Here is a 17,985-nt window from a genome sequence, read left to right on the forward strand (position 1 = left end):
TCGTTTCAGGTTCTTGTCTATGAACTCCCTTAACTCCTGCATCTCCCTGTCTGACATGGCGTACAGCTTGCCCACTGGTAGCTGGGCTCCCGGGAGTAGGTTGATTTGACAGTCAAAGGGTCTATGCGGGGGCAGTCTATCTGCTTCCTTCCTTCTGAAGACGTCACTCAGATTGGCGTATTGTCGGGGTATTTCTCCCTTTTCCCCCACCGCCATCCCTGCAAGACTGGCCCTAGCCAGCCCCTGCATTTCTCTTCCCTTGCAGTGCTCTAGGCAATGCGCTGACCCAAAAGAGACTGTCCGCTGGTGCCATCCCACTAGTGGGTCATGTAGCGCCAGCCAGCTCATTCCCAAGATGATGGGAGGTCCCGCTAGTGTGGCTACATGAAAAGCAATGACTTCCGTGTGTCTTGCCACTCTCATTGTCATGGGGACCGTCTGTTGGTTCACTTCCCCTCCCAGCAGTTCCCTCCCGTCAATCGTTGTCACCTGCAAGGAAGGAATTAAAGGCAGGGTTTGTATTTGGTGTTCTGACGCAAACTCCTTACTCATAAAATTGCAGGAGCTGCCTGAGTCTAAGAGGGCTTTTATAGTAAGTGGATGTCCGTTGGGTAGCTCTAGCAGCACCTCCACGACGAGAGCAGCTCTTGGGGGTTCAGGCTTGGGCACGTTCACTGATCCTTGGCCTGACTGCTGTGCCCTGTCGTTGGCAGCCAGGCGTTGGCTTTTACTTGTTCCTTAACCCCCTCCTCCTCACTCCCAACAGCCCCCACCATTCCTTGCCATCCCTTCCTTTGCGGGCAGATCCTGGCAAAATGTCCTGGCTGTTGGCAAAGGAAACATTTCTTGCCGCTCTTCCCTTCCTTCTTCCGCCCTTCGTTAACATTTGAAGTTCCGCGCGCGCTTGCTCCTCCAATCTCCATCGGTTCCACTGGCGGGGAAGATTGCGCCGGCATCTCAGGAATGCGGAAATCATTCCAACACTCTCCTCTCCCTTCCCGCTTCTCTAGCGCTCTCGCCTCCTGGCGCGCACCAATCGCAAGCGCTGCCTTGGTCAGCTGATCCATGGACTCAGGACGGGGCGCGCGGGAAAGTTCATCTTTCACCGCTGGGGCTAGACCTTCTTCAAACAGCATTTGTATCGGGTCCGAAGACAGATCCCACCCCAATTTATGTATAAGCATGGTAAACTGTGTCCAATACTCTGACTGATTGATTTCCCTGTTTGCACGCCATTAACTGTCTGCGTACCACGCCCTGTTCAATCTGGCTGGAAAACATCAAGTCCATCGCACCAAAGAATTTCCTCAAGTCTTTTAAGGCGCTATTATTGTTTGCCATCAGGGGTCTCACCCAATCTCTAGCCCCTCCCTCGAGGTGTCCAATCACAAAAGCCACTCTCGATTCCTCATCAGCAAAGTCATCGTGTTGCAGGTTTAGTGCATATTGCATCTCTGTCTTAAAGGCTTGGTAGTTCCTTGGATCACCCCCAAATTTCTGTACCAACCCAGGTACCTTCCTTCCGATGGGAGTGGGTTTCCCCTGTGCATCCTGCGCCCTCCTTTCCTCGAGCCGCGCCGTTAGCAGTGCCAGCTGGTGCTCCAAAACTCTGTTTCTCTCCTCCAGAGTTGGTCCCCCTCCTGCTCCTCCGGCTCCGGTTGGGTTGCTCATGATGCCTCTCCTTCGCACAAGCAGCGTCAAAGACTGACGGATTGCTGTAATGGGAAAAGGGGGCTGCTCGTGCGTAAGCGTTTAAAGCCTCCAAGCTTTACCATCAGTTCCTAAACTCTCCCAGTCCGCGGAGCCATGGGTGCATGGCTACCTCAATCGCTGGCAGAATCCGTCAGTGGGCGCTTCCGGAATTTACGCCAACATAAGAGTTCCTTGACGGAAACTCTCCTTCTGGATTCTCTGCGTGACAGTTTCCTCCACAGAGTGGGTGTCCCCAGCGGAGGTCCTGAGCCCTCCCCGCTATTCTCACTGGAAACATCTTGGAGCCCTTCCTCCGATTGATTTTCTGCAGGAACTCTCCCTCTCCCCCTACTGGTTCCTTCCTCCGCATCCGAGGCTCTCCTAGCCTCCTTGAGCCCTTCCACCACCTGACTCTCTGATGGCAGTTCCCTGACAGGTAGATAGCTGCATGCACGCGCACGCACACACACACACACACACACACACATATTCTCCATGTACCCTTTTAAACCCTTTTGTATATCTCCATGGGTATGTATACCACTTTGGGAAACACTGAGAATATTAAAGCAAACTTCCTTTCCCTAGAAACTCCCTAGAGTCTGATCCTCAGCATAGTCATTTGGATCTTCTTTTTGGTGGGGGCAGATGGAAGTTCATAGCCAAACTTAAGCTAGCACAGAACACATCTAGCTTTATTTCATGCAGTATTATATTTGAACTAGCTATTGCTGAGTTTTATTACAATGTTTTTGTAGTCCACTTGGGAGTGAAGTGGACGGTGTTAGAAAATGAAGTAAAACCTAGATTAATAACTTAGCATCCTACTAGCACCAACATAAAACAACATGTAAAATAACACAGTATAACTGTGATTGGGTTTCCTGGGTGGGGAAGGCAGATTCGACTCCCCTAAAGAAGTGAGCTAAGTTGATAGCAGAGGTTCCTGGTTCATAGATTGGGTATCTTAGCCCCGATGACGGACCAGCTGCTGCTGCAGGGGGTGGGGCACTGCTTGTGCCAGAATCACCAAAGCCACTCCCCCCCCCCCACAATTTTTGGAAGGCTAAGCCATAAGATTAGCCACCTGAGGTGCTTAATCAAGAAATAATCATTCAGCTGCTTCTCAGTGGCTAACACTGATGGGACTTGTAGTCCAACTCCTCTGGAGGGCATGGGCATAGCCAGGGGGGCAGGGAGGGGCTGCTGCCCCCCAATCAATAAAAATACATAGCTAACTGAGGATCTCCCCCCCCCAAAAAAAAACCAATGGCTTACCCCCCTCCCAGCATAAGTCCTGGCTGCACCCATCTTGGAGCTCATCTGGTCAGGGAAGGCTGTTCTCAGGGCGTGATGCAGCTAGAGTAATAATACACTTTGAAGTTTCATTTCCTCAAAGGGGCATGGCTAAAGGAGGAAGGGGAGGGAATAGGGTGCCCTCCATGGTTCCCTCTTCCTTTTCAAACAACATTGCATTCAGAGCACTTTACTGATTGAGATCTGGGGTTGGGGGGAGTAAACATGTTACAGAAGCCGTATTTTTCCCTGTTAAATATTAAAGGTACCCCTGACCATTAGCTCCAGTCGCGGACGACTCTGGGGTTGCGGCGCTCATCTCGCTTTACTGGCTGAGGGAGCCGACGTACAGCTTCTGGGTCATGTGGCCAGCATGACTAAGCCGCTTCTGGCGAACCAGAGCAGCGCACGGAAACGCCGTTTACCTTCCCGCCGGAGCGGTACCTATTTATCTACTTGCACTTTGACGTGCTTTCGAACTGCTAGGTGGGCAGGAGCAGGGACCCAACAACGAGAGCTAACCCCGTCACAGGGATTCAAACTGCCGACCTTCTGATCGGCAAGTTGCTTTATTGAACCTTTATACATCCTTTTAAACCCACAAGCAGGACCTGAGCTTAGCAGCACCTGCTCCATCTGCAATTTCCAGCAACTGATATTCAGAAGCAATAGCACCTCCAAGGATCATAGCTAGTAGCCTTTGATGGCAGCTGAGCTTATATACTGAGGTGCTGCTTTTGTTTTGTTGCACCTTCAATCATTCCTTAGTAAAGCAACCTTTTGTTTTTATTTTACTTTTAAGTCCCCCACCTCTCCTCCACAGGCAATGGCAATTATACATTGGGAACAATTTGCAATATCCTTTTTCTCCCTAACTAGGGTGCTTAAGCAGGAATCCAGTCCAGGGACCGGCTGGCACCCAACTAGCCATGTGGCAGATATTTGCATTTTCCCCTCCAGAGGGGAAGCTGTGGGGGGGGGGGAGAGAAGAGGGGGAGGGAGTGAACTTTCCTTGATAGGAGTTCAGCCTCTCTGGTGAGCCACCCCTCGCCTTAAATTGAAATGACATGGGAAGGCTGTCAGGCTCCCTCCTGCCGTCTGTTCTGCCGATGGTATGCTAAGATCGCCATCTGTGTGCTCTTCCCTCTCCACTTCCTGTCATGCCCACGAGCTTTTGCTGAAAGTTTTCAGAGCAATCATTCCCAAACTGTCTGCTGCTGGGGAGCACGCAAAGTGTGCCTCAGGAGAGAAGGGCCAGTTTTCTCGAGAGAAGAAAATGAATTAAATAGCGAAAGGCTCCCAATCCAATCCAAAGAAGATTACCCACAGAAGAGTCTGGTTCCTGAGTCCCAAGCCTCGCCTCCTTCCAGGCAGCCTCCACCAGGTGTCAGAAACACGTAAGGTGCAGTGGGATCGTTTGGTCATGCTCAGCGCAAAGGTGCAGCAGATTCTATGCCTTGCAAAGGAGGCTCTCTGCTGCCTCTCTTTGCAGCTTCTCTTGACTTGCCTTCTTCGACCCAAGAACACAAGGATTCAGACAGAGATACAGTGGGTAGACTCCTCAGAAGGCAGCTAGTTCTTATTCTTCTGAGCAGTTCAGGGCACAAGCCAGCCAAAATGATGCCCTTTTAAATTTCTTCCATTTCAGTGATGAGTGAAACACCTTTCTCATTGTGTCCCCAATTTTAATTCAAGGGAGGTGGCGATGGGGAATAGGTTAAACACTTATTCTGTTTTATTTATTCCAGAATGGGCTTTTGTGAACACTGCATTTTGTCATGTCAATCCTTTCTCTTTTCTTTCTCCCTCTAATTCCTTTAACAGGCCATGCAATATTTAAACTCGCATATCTAAGCAATCACGACTACAAACATCTCTACTTTGAGTCTGATGCTGCTACTGTCAACGAGATTGTGCTGAAGGTATGTGGCTTCCAAAAAATTAATTGTTGGGTCAGGGGTCCATTTGCTGGGAGGTTCCAGTTTGCTATGACCTGGGTGAATAAATACTTGCAAGAAGCATCCTCAAGAAACGGGCAAGCATCTGGTTCTCAGTTCCACACTTACACACAACCTTCCTTTTCTTGCTTCTGAGAATCCAAGCATTGCTCTCACTTTTGCTGTGTTAAAAGCTGGAAATGTGCTTGTTTTGTAAGCAAAGCAATAGGAAGGTCAAAGCCTCCCTTTGTTGCCAAGGGCCATGGTTTTGCACTCAGGCTGTGTGGCCATGGAATACTCTTAGTCTAGCACTGGGGAGTTTCAGCCATCACGTGCCACAAGCCAAGGGCAGGTCTGCCATGGAAATATGCTTACTGAACATCTTACTCAAAGGAGAAGACACAAGCAAGTCCAGGTACAGACTACAAGGGAAAGCATAAATATACCCAGGGGGTTTAGCCAGCTTGATTTGAAGAATGCATTCTCTCTCTCTCTCTCTCTCTCTCTCTCTCTCTCTCTCGTTCTCTGACCTTAAATACCAATCATTTTGAGGCCAAGAACTTGCAAAACTCCTTTGCTGAAACCTGGTTCCTGTAAGAGCCTGTCCCCGCATGCCAAAGCCTCTGAAAGGCTGTAGCATCTAGCTGTAGAAAGCATCGTCCAGCCCCTTATTGCCCCACTCTACAAGCTGCTGTCAGAGTCTGAATGGTTTGTCAGCAGCTTTTTCCTTTCCCCAAAATCAAGGTAAGGATAAGGCTGCAAACGGGCACCCTAGTAGTCCAGTGTGCTTGTAGTAGTTGTTGGCACTGATAGCTACTGCAAGTACCTGGGAACTTCATTAGGTATGGATAGGCTATTGGTTAAACTACATCTGGTTCTTTCAAAAGAAAATGTGGGGGAAGGGGAGAGCAGCTGGCATACTTGGACCAGAAACAGTTGCCCCCTGGTACCTGAAAAGTTGGCATAGGCTCAGTATTTATCTGATGCACTCTACTGAGTATTCAGACTTTATGTCACAGGGTCAGGCATGATCTTGACCTTGGAGGAAGCAGCCAAAAGTGGATTCAGCATGGACCTGGTGCCTGATCCTCCCATTTCATTGGAGACAAGTTTCCCCTCCTTCCTCCGCTATCACATGCTTTTAGCTTCAGCCAAGCTCCCAAACACCCACAATCCAATCAGACGTCCTCCTTGCATACGGGTGGCCTTGGCTAAGCGACAGTCCTTTTGAAGGATTTAACAAATGGGAGTGTTCTTTGAGCATAGTGTGGAATATTTAAGCATGCATCCCACTGCACTCGTGCTTGGGCTTTATTGCCGCTGTTCGTCTTACTCAAAAGATTTCAGGAGTGTTCCATTAAAAGCATGAGTCGGTTCTTGACATCTGAAAAACTTTTGGGTACCGGTTTTCTGATTCTAGCTCCTGGATTGTGGGGGTGGGGTGCAATCAAGTGAGTGAGTTTCATTGCCCCCTTTACAGAGACCCTTTCGCAGGTCTCCAATCCCTGGCACTGTCTTTTCCATTCAGGCTTTTTTTGTTTGTTGTTTGTTTGTTTGTTTTGAAGGGAAATCTTTCTCCCTTTTTTATTGCTACGGTTTACTTTCTTTTCTTTAATTTAAGGAAATACAGCTTGCCTGCACACCCCGGCTGATTTACTTTCTGAAACGAAGGCACTTAATGCTGTTGGAAGGTTAAATGGAACTTGCTGCCATCTATTATTTTTATGGCAATTTAAAATTTTCTAGTGATAAGCTTTATGTGCCATTTCCAGTCCTTAACATTTTTTCCCTCCCATGTAAAGCTTATGGCAGTGTTCAGTAACTGACATATGCTAAGGAATCTTGGTTCTCGCCCACCATCCAAACAAAAAGAAAGGGCTCGGTGCAAACTCCCATTACCAGGCACCCCTCCTTTGTCATTGCCTTCACCATTCATATTTTTACAGCATCCCTAGGAGAGTTTTTGGCACTGCTTTTTTGGAAATCTAAAAATATTGGTAGGTTTGGAGGAAGAGAGGTGGGAGATGATGGAGGATGTAAGGCTATCAGTGGTTACTAGCTGTTCCCGCTCTACTGGTGGAGGCAGTATGATTTTGAATATCAGTTGCTAGGAATCACAAGTGGGGAGAGCATTTATGCAATCAAGTTCTTCTTGCAAGTTTCCCATAAGGACACTTGGTTAACTATTGTGGAAACAGGTTGCTGGACTAGATTGGTCTTTAGCCTGACCCAACTAAACCCTTTAGCTACTGTTGTCCTTCCTTGGTTTTTGCGTATTTTAAAAAAAGGAGTTAAGATCAATGGTCCCTGCTTCTTGTACTCCCACAATAGCATTGGCAACGACATGCAACCATAACTGGGCATGGATTTGATAACCCCAGTTTCTGTGTGAAGGTGGAGGAATGATCTTAGTCCTCAAGGCTGCCAGCTGTCCTCAGAATTTATTTAGTTATTGTTATTGCTGTTGTTGTTTATTGAATTTTTCTACTGCCCTTCATCCAAGAAGCACAGGGAGGTTTACCATATAAAAACACAAAAATGCATCACAAGCAGAAACAATACCCGCCCCACCCACATAGTTCAAAAGGCCATAAATCATTTAATTAGCCAAAGGCCTGGGAAATGAGAAATGTTTTTGCCTAGCACCTAAATATATGTAATGAAGGTGCCTGGTGAGCTTCCCTGGGGAGAGCATTCCACAAACTGGGAGCCACCTGTTCTTGTGTTGCCACCCTCCAGGCCTCTTGCAGAAGAAGCACATGAAGAAGGGCCTCAGATGATCACAGGATCTGTATCAGTTCATATGGGGAGAGGCAGTCCTTGAGGTATTGTAACCGTGAGCCATTTAAGGCTTTATTGGTCAAAACCAGGACTTTGAATTGGGACCAGAAACTAAATTGGCATCCAGTGCAGATGGGCCAGGGTCAGTGTGATATATGCTCAAGCCGACTCGCTCCAGTGAGCAACTGGCCATTGAATTCTTCACCATCTGAAATTTCCAAACCATCTTCGGAGGCAGCCCCACGTATAACATGTTGCAGTAATCTAACAGAAGCACACTAATTAGCAAGTAATTAGGAGCACAGGAAGTTGCCCTACCTAAGAGCCAGGCCATTTCCTATGCAGCTTAGAACTGTCTACCCTAACTGGCAGCTTTCTGGAGTTTCAGACAGGGATCTCCTGGTCATCCTTGGAGATGCTTGAACCTAGGACCTTCTGCATGCAAAGCAGATGTTCTGCCACTGAGCTACACCCCTTCCCCCAAAGACTGCTTGAGCCTTGCCTACTTCCAGTCATCCTTCCTTAAGAGGGATGGGTAATTTGGCCATTTCTCTATGGAGTCAGGCATGATTAAGTTGTTCATACATTCCCATTGCTAAGGCACAGTAGAACTGACTCCCCTTGGTACAAGCTGCCTGTTGTCTCTCTGTCTGAGTCACTTCTCTGAGCTTGTCTCCTTCCAATGCACATCCAAGGGATTGACTTACACAGCAACACAGCAGAGCAGATTCTTCTGAGAATGACTCAACTTTATACCTAATGGTTTATCACTTTCTCCCCCCCTCCCCTTTTCTAATCCTGAGGGGGGGAAATGAACTTTGTCAGTAAGATGGTTGGGACACAGAGATGGTATAATCGTAAGAGTGTCAAACTGGGACCCAGGAGACACAGGTTCAAATCCTCACTCAGCCATGAAGCTTGCTGAGTCACCTTGGGCCAATTGGGCTTTCTCTCTCCTTGGTCACCTCACAGGATTGCTATAAGGGAAGGAGGAGGGCACCATGCTTCATGGCAAAATGATGAAATAAAATGTGAAATATACTAAATTAAAATAAAATGAAATTACTTTCTGGTTGGCAGGCAACTCATTCAAGTGAGCTAAGTCACATGCAACATACACAAAGTGCAACCTCTGGGTCGTGGTGATGATTTTGTTTGGGGTTGGTTGGTTCATGAATTCTCTGATTAATCCATTTATTTCTGTAGAGGAAGGGATGGAGCTTGGCTCATACTTCTCCAATTAGATCTTTTGCATGATCAAGAAATAAAAGACTTACCACGAAACCTCCATACTGTACATACATATACATGGGCATATAGATATATAGCTATTTAGATATATTCTTCCAGTCCACCCCTAGCCCCCACAGCTTCATCTGCAACAGAAGAGAAACACCCTGCGGTGCATAAAATTGGGTGAGATTTCATGCCACAGCATATTAACCAGCTAATGGCGGAGCAAAGGGCGTTTTTATCTTTTGATTTTTGCATTAACCTTCCATTAAAATTATCTATGTGATTATCGCCCAAGCACTGGGAGATAATAAATTTTAAGGAAGAGCTGGCTTGCTAAATATCATTTAAAAATGCCTCTATCAAGTAACATGTGCCAAAACATCCTAGGTACATAAAAAACAACCAAGACCACAAACTTTGTAAGGAAAGAAGTGGCCTGGTAGATTAAAGTGCCCTTTATTGCAGACTATTTAATGGCTCATGCTCAGTACAGCAGCACCTTGCTGAGGAATGTGTCCAAGTCAGTTCCATTGAAATAAATGCACCTAAATTAGCTATGCCAGCCAATTTCAGTGAGTATTCTGATTAGGACTTACACTGGATGCAACCCCGAGTAACAGTGTTTATCAGTCAAAGAGTGATCAGTGCCAGTTTTCTGGATAGAAACATAGGTAGCTGCCTTGTACCAAGTCAGGCCGTTGGTCCATCCATCTCCCAATTGTCTACACTGACTGGCAGGGGCTCTCTGGGATTTGGGGCACTCTCTACCTGTGGATTCCAGGAATTGAATCTGGGACTTTTGCATGCAAAGCAAATGCTCTACTACTCATCTCTGTGCCCTTTCCCCTAAGGATGTTAACATTAGGGAAAGAAGCCTGTAAACAAGAATTGTCTCTTTAAGCTGGCCCCGTAGGGGACAGAATGCTATAATCAGCTAGGCTTCTGGTTTTGGATTGAGATGGGGTGGTGGGAGAAGGACGCTGAACAGCCTTCCACACCCTGCTGCCCTCCAGCTGTTTTTGACTACAACTCTTACTAGCCCCAGCCAATACTCAGCTTCTGTTTTTTTGTGGGATGAGCAAATGTCAAAAGCCAGTTCTTGGAAGGATGTATACCTTCCCAGGGGTAAGTGAGTGAGGTTTTTTAAGAGCTGAAATGTGTGTTAAGACTCTGCTACTTGAAACAGCTCTCAGTCAGGGTTGGCATTTTCTTATAGCAAGCCACAAGCATACAAAAAAACCATGGGAGGCCGAGATTAAATATATATTTTTAAAAAATCCCTTCTAGGATAATCCTGCCTACTGTGAACCAAGCCCTGTTTGAAATCAATGGGGCTTGTTTTCCAAGTAAGCCTGCTTAGGAGCAGGACTTTCTCATGCTGCTGCCTTAAAAGTAAACAGCTCTTCCTCTGTGTTTTTTTTTCTCCAATAGGTGAACTATATCCTGGAATCCCGTGCCAGTACAACACGAGCAGATTACTTGGCTCAAAAGCAAAGAAAACTGAGTCGAAGGACCAGCTTCAGCTTCCAAAAGGAAAAGAAATCAGGGCAGCAGTGAAGTCTAGACTTGTCTGGAGTCCAGCTGCCCTGCTTGGGAATAAGTAGGAAACGCTCCCTCTGGGACAAGAGGGACTCATGAATTCTGGTGGCTAGTGGCCAGCCAGCATAGGAATTATTTTACAGGTATTATTTTACAGGTCGACATGACATATTTTACACAGCCGCTTTTGGCAATGGGCTTTGCCCTTTCATAGGAAAAGAAAAAAGAGCCATATCAGCCCCAAAGAGGACATACTTGGGCTTTCAATGTCTCCCGCTGGGGCCAATAGAGGCCTCTATAGGCTTGACTTCCTGTTTGTTTGTTTGTTTGTTTGTTTGTTTGTCTGTTTGTCTGTCTGTTTGTCTGTTTGTTTTTGTAGAAATCTCCAAGGTACAGTTGCAAGGAAAGTGCCATAGGATCGCAAAAAAATAAAGTCCAGAGGTGAAAACCGAATGGCCCTTGTTTGTAGCCTACACACACACACAGGAGCGCACAGCTCACAGACAAACCCACAAAGACAAACGTATCGCTGCTGACATGATCAAATTTCCTAAAAACCAACAAACAGGACAAATGTATCCATTTTTGTTACTAATAAACAAATTGTACTCTTTTTCAATGTCTTAATTTTAGTGATTGGTTCTTTCAGTGGTGTGGTCAAAGATGGAAAAGTCGGCTGGTCTTGTTATCCCAAATTCATTGTCTTCTGCTGTGAACCATGTACTGTTTTTCTTTACTCTGAAACATACACACATACATATCTCAAATCATCCATTGCTCTGGACTTTTCATGACAACAGAGGAGAAATTCAGTTGTTGCATGCATTTTTTATTATTTTGTAAAAACCTGCCTAATTGGCATTTCTCAAACCAATACATGAACCTAAAACACTACTATCCTTTGAAAATCAGAGGCAGCTCTCCAACCAACCAGTGTGTACAGAAATGCATGTATGAGAGGAAGGTGTGTGTTAAAAATAGGGGAAAATAGCATACAGAAATGCATTGTATTAAGTGAAACTACTTACAAAAAATGTGTATATTAGACAAAGCTGCATACAGAAACTATTGGCAGAAATTTGCACTAAAATGTGGACGAATGTCCGTCCAGATTTTAATAAGAAAATTGCAAATCTCTTGCAGAAATGTGGAGAACTAACTGAATTTAAGATTGGAAAAATGAAAAACGGAGAGAGCCAAAATAGCTTAGAGCAGGGCCAGGGATGTGGTCAGCAGGGAGGGAGGGGTGTAGGATAAAGCACATATCTCTGATGGGCCAGATTCAGAGAAGAATGTAAGAACATAAAAAGAGTTTGCTGGACTAGAAGAGTGGCCCATCTAGCCCAGCATCACATTCTCACAGTGCCCAACCAGATGTTCCAGTGGGGAGGCAGCAAGCAGGATTAGACGACTCCTGTCTCCTCTTCTGTGGTTTACAGCAGCTTCTTAGATGCATTGCTGCCTTGGGACATAGAGGCAGAACACAGCCATCAAAGTTAATAGGCATTACAAGCCCACTCCTCTGTTAATTTGTGTAACTTTAAAAAAAAGTCACCTAGGATGTTGGCCATCACTGCCTCCTGTGGGAGCGAGTTCCATAGTTAAACTATGCACTGGATTAAACTCTTTGTCCTTCAAGAGACAGGGAGAGTATTGAGCTTTTTATAGCACTTCAGATCACTTCCACTGCACCCCTTCATCTATCAGGTGGATAGACTGTCTCAAGTGGAAGCGTGTTGTCCCTTCTGGATCTCACCTGCAACAGAATGAGCTGATGAGAGTGCTGAAGTAGACAACCACTCAAAATGCCCAGAAAGGTCATTTTCAATGCTCAGCTATGCGTGTGTGTGTGTGTGTGTGTGTGTGTGTGTGTGTATCCCTGCAGACAGAAAGCTAGCTCAGCAAAAGGTGGTGATAGAACCTGTTTGTTTCAGGTGCCCAAATGCCATTTTACAGGCAGTTTTGTGGGGTGGGGGAAAGTATTAAAAAGAGAAATCTCTCCACCTACAATCTGAAGTGGTTTGGCCCATTCTACCACCTCATTCCACGCCTGTCGTCCTACAGGTTTTCATTGACCCTCCATGCAACAGCCCTATAAGGTAGTTCTGGTTTATTAACATGAAAACATTGCAATGAAGGAGCTGAGGCTGAGAGGCTATTTGTGACCTACAAAGTTCATGGCTCAAGCCAAGTAATAAGATATGATTTCACTTGTGGATCTCCCAACTCACACCTAACCAGCTTTGCTAGGAATGGCAAGTATGACACCGCAATCCCATTTCCTGATTGCTAGAAATCCAAATCACCCCCCTTCTGGCTTCTGAGACTTTCCCATTTATTTGTGGTATGCTCAGCAGATTGGCAGTTCAGGTTTAGAGGGAGAATTCCAAGCTGCATGTGCAGGCACCAAAGTTCTGCTTCATGGTGAATAAGTTGGCACTGTGGTGACTTCTCATGGGATTTTTGACTACCTTTAACTAACCTGCTGCTTTAAAGGCTGGTAGACAACCAACTGAGCTGTCATGGCATAACCCAGGACAGCCCTATAGAGGTTGTAGCTCCACTGCAGTGGGAACCCATCTAATCCCTGGGAAGCCATTTATTTCTTTCCAGAGGCACCAAATTACAAGGCAGGCTGTTTCTTGGTTGTGAACTGGATTTGGCCTTTGGGCCACCCACTTCCTGGTATATTGTGTGGCAGGAACTCCTTTCCCTGCCATGCACCTTCTTGGGAGGCCTGGAGAGAGTTCAGAGCACTTTCTCCCCAAGGAGTGAGATGCCCAGGCTCTTGAGCCCACCCTCTGGGAGAAACCAGAAGGAAGGAACCTCATTAAGGCAATGCTTGGGTGCAGCCCAGCCAAGATTAATGGGGGCAGTTATTCACAGAGACATGTCTGTAATGGAACCATGAATTTCCAGAGGAATCTGCCTCCCAGAGTTGTTGCTACATTTCAGGAGAGAGCTTCGGCTGAAATTAATGCTGCTTAAATCATCAGCTCGAGTGCCAAATGGCCTTCTTCATGGCCTCTGCCGCAACTGGGAGCCAGGCAAAAGGTTTTTACGATGCACCAAAAGAGGAGGAGGAGGGAATCTCTGGAGGGAGGCTATAAAGCAGTGGCGCTCAAAACTTCCTGCCATTAGAGATCCCTTCTGCACCCCCATACACACATATACATCGGCTTTGTTTGCTAAGAATCCTTAATGCCTCTGCTGTGGAACCTTTGCCCCTCCTCCTTGGCTCACTGCAGAAGATTCTGGGAATCTCCACTGGAGCACGTTCAGTTCAACAATGCATTCGGGGCCAGGAACACTGGGACTTGCCAATGGTCGCTGTGGACTGAGGCAGCATCCAAAAATGTATGGCACACCCACCATAGGCGCCGACTCCATGGGGCCTGAGGGGGCCCGAGCCCCCTCAAAAATTCGTTTGGGGGGGTTCCGCCCCCCCAATAATTTAAGAAAATTATTAGTTATATTATGCTTTGTAAAATCACAAAATTATGTTGTTATTTTTTATTTTCCTTGTTTGACGATAGTTACCTTTTAAAATACATTCAGTAATGAGTTAAAACAAAGCCACTCCCGATCTAGAGAGGGGGTGGGGTTGCGGGCTCTCGACCCATCAACAATCTCGCGGGGCTGGCGTCAGCCCCGCGAGAAGCAGGGATTCCCCCTAGCTCATTAATATTCACCGCCCACGGCGGCAGCCAATCGGCTGCCGCAAAGGGCGGGCCCTCACAGGTTCACTTAAGGTCGGGGCAGCCCGGGGCTTGCCCCTTTCGTTCCCCCAGCAGCAGCGGTTTGGAAGTCTTGGGCCCCCCCCAATATTTTTTATAAGTCGGTATGGGCCCCCGCCCCCCCCCCAATATTTTGTATAAGTCGGCGCCCCTGACACCCACATGTCATCACGTGCCAGGGGAAGATAAAGATTTCAAGCAGGAGACTTGCCTCTCACCCAAATGCACGACAATGTCAAGAGTTGAAAGGTGACGGCTAGACTTTGATCTAGCATTAAAAGAGGAACAGAATGATTGCTTTCTTTTCCAACTTCCTAGACCATATAACCACAGACAGACCTGAAGATGTGAGCAGTGTCTGGGGGGAAATCCAAAAAAGCCCCAGCTGGAAGGACAAAGTGGTATAATCCCTTCAGCTACCTCAGGGCTCTACCATCTCAGTCTGATGCATATATAAGCCACCCTTTAGAATTAGCACAGAGACTGTTCTTCACAGACTGGCTCCTCCTTTGGAGATGGGCAGAGAGTCAGTTGCCTGCAGATCGGGCGAGTGAATGGTTAAAGCAGGTCTCCTTGTCACGTTTTATTCTTACTGCACACCTCTTGCTTTAAATGTAAAAATCTCAACAGGGTGATGTTGGCTATAAAAACCCCTAAGCATGATTTGTGAACTCTCCCAGCCTTGGTAATCTCATCAGAGTAATGGGATTATATTTCAAATCGCCGTGGCCTGTTCATTACACATTTAAACTCCTTTTGACAGAGGAAAAGTTAAATAAAATGTGTGCGTCAACCGTGGTTGACTCTCCTGGCTCTCTCTCTTGATTAGGCAAACAGACGCTCAGCTCCAGAATGAAAAAATAATGCCCTCGTTTATTCACTTTTTCTGACAAGTCACAATAGATTTTTTTAAACAGCAAATGAGGAGGGCCTCTCTCAGGTGTGCCGAGGGGAGAGGGGCCCAAGAGCATCACCCCAACAAAGTTAATGTCTCCTCCAGAAAGGTCTTTAGGAACAACCAGCATGAGTGATCACATCTGGGGAAGGTGTGGCTGATTCCACCTCTGGCTACTGCCAGCATTTCTCCAAGCAGCTTGGCAAGGAATTAAGGATTATTCCACCCCTGGCTTGCCCATTGTTGCTTTATTTAGCTGCCAATACTGAGTTGCACTGGTCTCTTGCCATTTTGTCAAAATAGATGTATGTCTAACCAGAAGTATGTCTAAAGAGCCCTTTAGGATCAGGACAAAAGCCCTATGAAGTCCAGCACCCCCTTCTCCAAATGACTATAGAAAGCCCACAGGTATGGCTGAGAAGGCAATAGCTCTTTCCTACTGTTATTCCTCAGCAACTGGCATTCTGAGATACCCTGGGTCCTGACCTGAACCTAGAAACTCCATTAACTGTCATGGCTAACAGCTGTTGGTAAGTTCACTCCATGGGTGTGCCTTACTCCTTTTTCATAAGGTCTTAAAAAGAGCTGCACTTGATCAGATCCAAGAGAGACTCAGTCTAACATTCTGTTTTCCATGGTGGCCAACCAGATACTTCTGGGAGGCTGACAAGCAGGACATGAGCACAGCAGCCTTTCTTCAATTGTTCGTCCTCAGCATATAGAACTCAGAGGTAGGTTGCCTTTGCACATGGAGGTTCTCTTTAGCTATCATGTTTCATAACCCATCAGCTCAGCAAAACAGATTTTCCCAAACATATCCAGAATACTGCAGTCAGCCGCAGTGCCTGGGCAGAAATTGGGAAAATGTCTGGGAAAATCAGGACCTATGGCAACCCTAGATTAATCTAATTCCCCCTTTAAGCTATTTGATCACATATTGGGGCAGCAGAAGTATAAGTGAAGTAGGAGCCTCATATCTGGCATTGGTTGGGAATTCTAAGTAAGAAGAAAAACTCAGTGCTGTTTTTTAGTCAGTGGTTAAAATCACTACAGCTTTCAAAGGTTCAGTCTGCCATCTTGATTCAAAAAACCCTCTGACGGTAGTCAAACATAGATGAAATATTACTCTTAGATCTCAGGAACCGTTATGCTGAATTGGGTTACGATATCTTAAGAGGCGTCCAAATGCATAGTGAACGAAGCTTTCCAAAATATATAGTAGTTCATGCAGATATGAACAAACCTTTCCTTTTACTTGTCCTGATAGTTTTGTTGACACTGTGGAAGAAGAATAAAATTACAAAGGAATTAACGAATTAAATAAAATTGAAATGTGTATGAGAAGGGCTGAGGAGGTGAAGGTTGAAATGTGAAGGTTTTGTTTGCAAGAGAACCTTGAGATAAGGACAGAAGGACATGTGAGCAGGACCAGCTGCTATAACTGTTAAGGACAAAGGGAGGAGGGAAATATAAGAAGTTGGTATGCCTTACCCCAATGGAAGCTAGTAGAAGGAAGTATTGCCAAATATGAACACAACTGCCCTTTGCTTCCCTTTGCATAGGAATGCTTATGCTCTTTTTCATATTTAGTCTGCTGCCCCCCAACTACTTGCTGGTTTAGGCTGTGTCGCACCAGTCTTGCAATGCCTAAATAAATGTCCTGTTTTGCTGACAGTTGGTGTCTGGCTTCAGTTGGCTGTTCCAGGCAGCTGGAACCCCAAAGCAACTACTCTACTCCACACTTAAAAATGGAAAGCGTGATGCTGGTGGTCAACAAAAGAGGTTTAAAGACTGTCTCAGGGTAAATCTGCAAAAAATGTAGTATAAACACTTGACAACTGGGAAACACTGGCCTGCAAGCGCTCCAGCTGGAGAGCAGCCTTTACCAAAGGTGTCATGGGCTTTGAAGACACTTGAACTCAGGCCAAAAGGGAGAAATGTGCTAAGAGGAAGGCATGCTTGGAAAATCCACACCGTGATCAACTCTCGCCCGGAAACGAATGTCCCCACTGTGGAAGGACGTGCAGATCCAAAACTGGCCTCCACAGTCACTTACAGACTCACTGTTAAGACCGTGTTTATGGAAGACAATCTTACTCGGCTACAAGTGATTGCCAAAGAAGAAGATTTCCCCAACAGTATCATGGCAGAGGGTGGGAAGAAAGGTCTCTCTATCTGTTTTCTCTATGCCATACATAGTGGGTTTTTAAAACAATTTTTTATTGCTTTTTAAGCAAATACAGTAACAACAACCATTGAACATCCACCAGTACATCTAATAGTGTTTGCTCTGCCCGTTGACTTCAGACATAAATTCACACATTCAGTCTTCAAACCTATTACTTAACCTAACCTCTCCACTGTGAAGATGGAGCAGGTGGTATAATAAGGACTTGATTTTGGTCATTAACGTAGTTAAAGAAAGGGGTCCCTGTTCCTTGGAAGGTGTCTCTATTCGCTATGCCTTTAATTGCTCTCCTGTGTCTGGTGAGACACTCAGACATTGCTAAATCCCAGATATTATTTTCCCATTTCTTCAGGGGTATTTCAGTATGGTTCTTCCATACATAGTTTTATAAAATCATAGAACTGTAGAATTGGAAGGGACCCCAAGGGTCATCTAGTCCAGCCCCCTGCACACCTCTGAGGGTGGTCCTTAGTCTGGCAATGAGAGGACTATTCTGCAGCACCTCTCCTCTCCTCAGTAAGGCCCAGCTGGCTCCAACATTGTCATCATTAGAGCATCAGACTTTTTGAGCAGCACAAACAATTGGATATTATATTCTGGCTGTGTTTTTAATGCATTTGTGTATTTTCTTCCTGTATTTTATGCTTCATGTGAATCATTTCAAGACTTTTTGTTGTGGGGAGC

At 46.0% G+C, this 17,985-nt stretch overlaps 1 protein-coding gene across 15 annotated transcripts in view; it reads left to right on the forward strand.

The window, feature by feature from the left end:
* The window catches only part of MAPKAP1 (MAPK associated protein 1), a 185,951-nt gene extending 174,857 nt beyond the window's left edge, over positions 1 to 11,094 (forward strand). For 11 of the 15 annotated variants that reach the window (XR_014559941.1, XR_014559944.1, XR_014559945.1 and 8 more), the window contains 2 exons: positions 4,813 to 4,910; positions 10,374 to 11,094. Coding sequence is in view for 8 of the 15 variants with exons in the window: in XM_083721202.1 (XP_083577328.1) it covers positions 4,813 to 4,910; positions 10,374 to 10,499 (224 nt within the window). In the remaining 7 variants the exon portion in view is untranslated. Of the gene's footprint in view, positions 1 to 3,253; positions 3,429 to 4,812; positions 4,911 to 10,373 lie in introns of all 15 variants that reach the window. The other 4 variants (XR_014559940.1, XR_014559942.1, XR_014559943.1 and 1 more) reach the window with 2 other exon arrangements.
* The last annotated feature ends 6,891 nt before the right edge of the window (positions 11,095 to 17,985 follow it).

The sequence above is a fragment of the Podarcis gaigeae genome (assembly GCF_964106915.1).
Source record: "Podarcis gaigeae genome assembly, chromosome: Z".
Lineage (NCBI taxonomy): Eukaryota > Metazoa > Chordata > Lepidosauria > Squamata > Lacertidae > Podarcis > Podarcis gaigeae.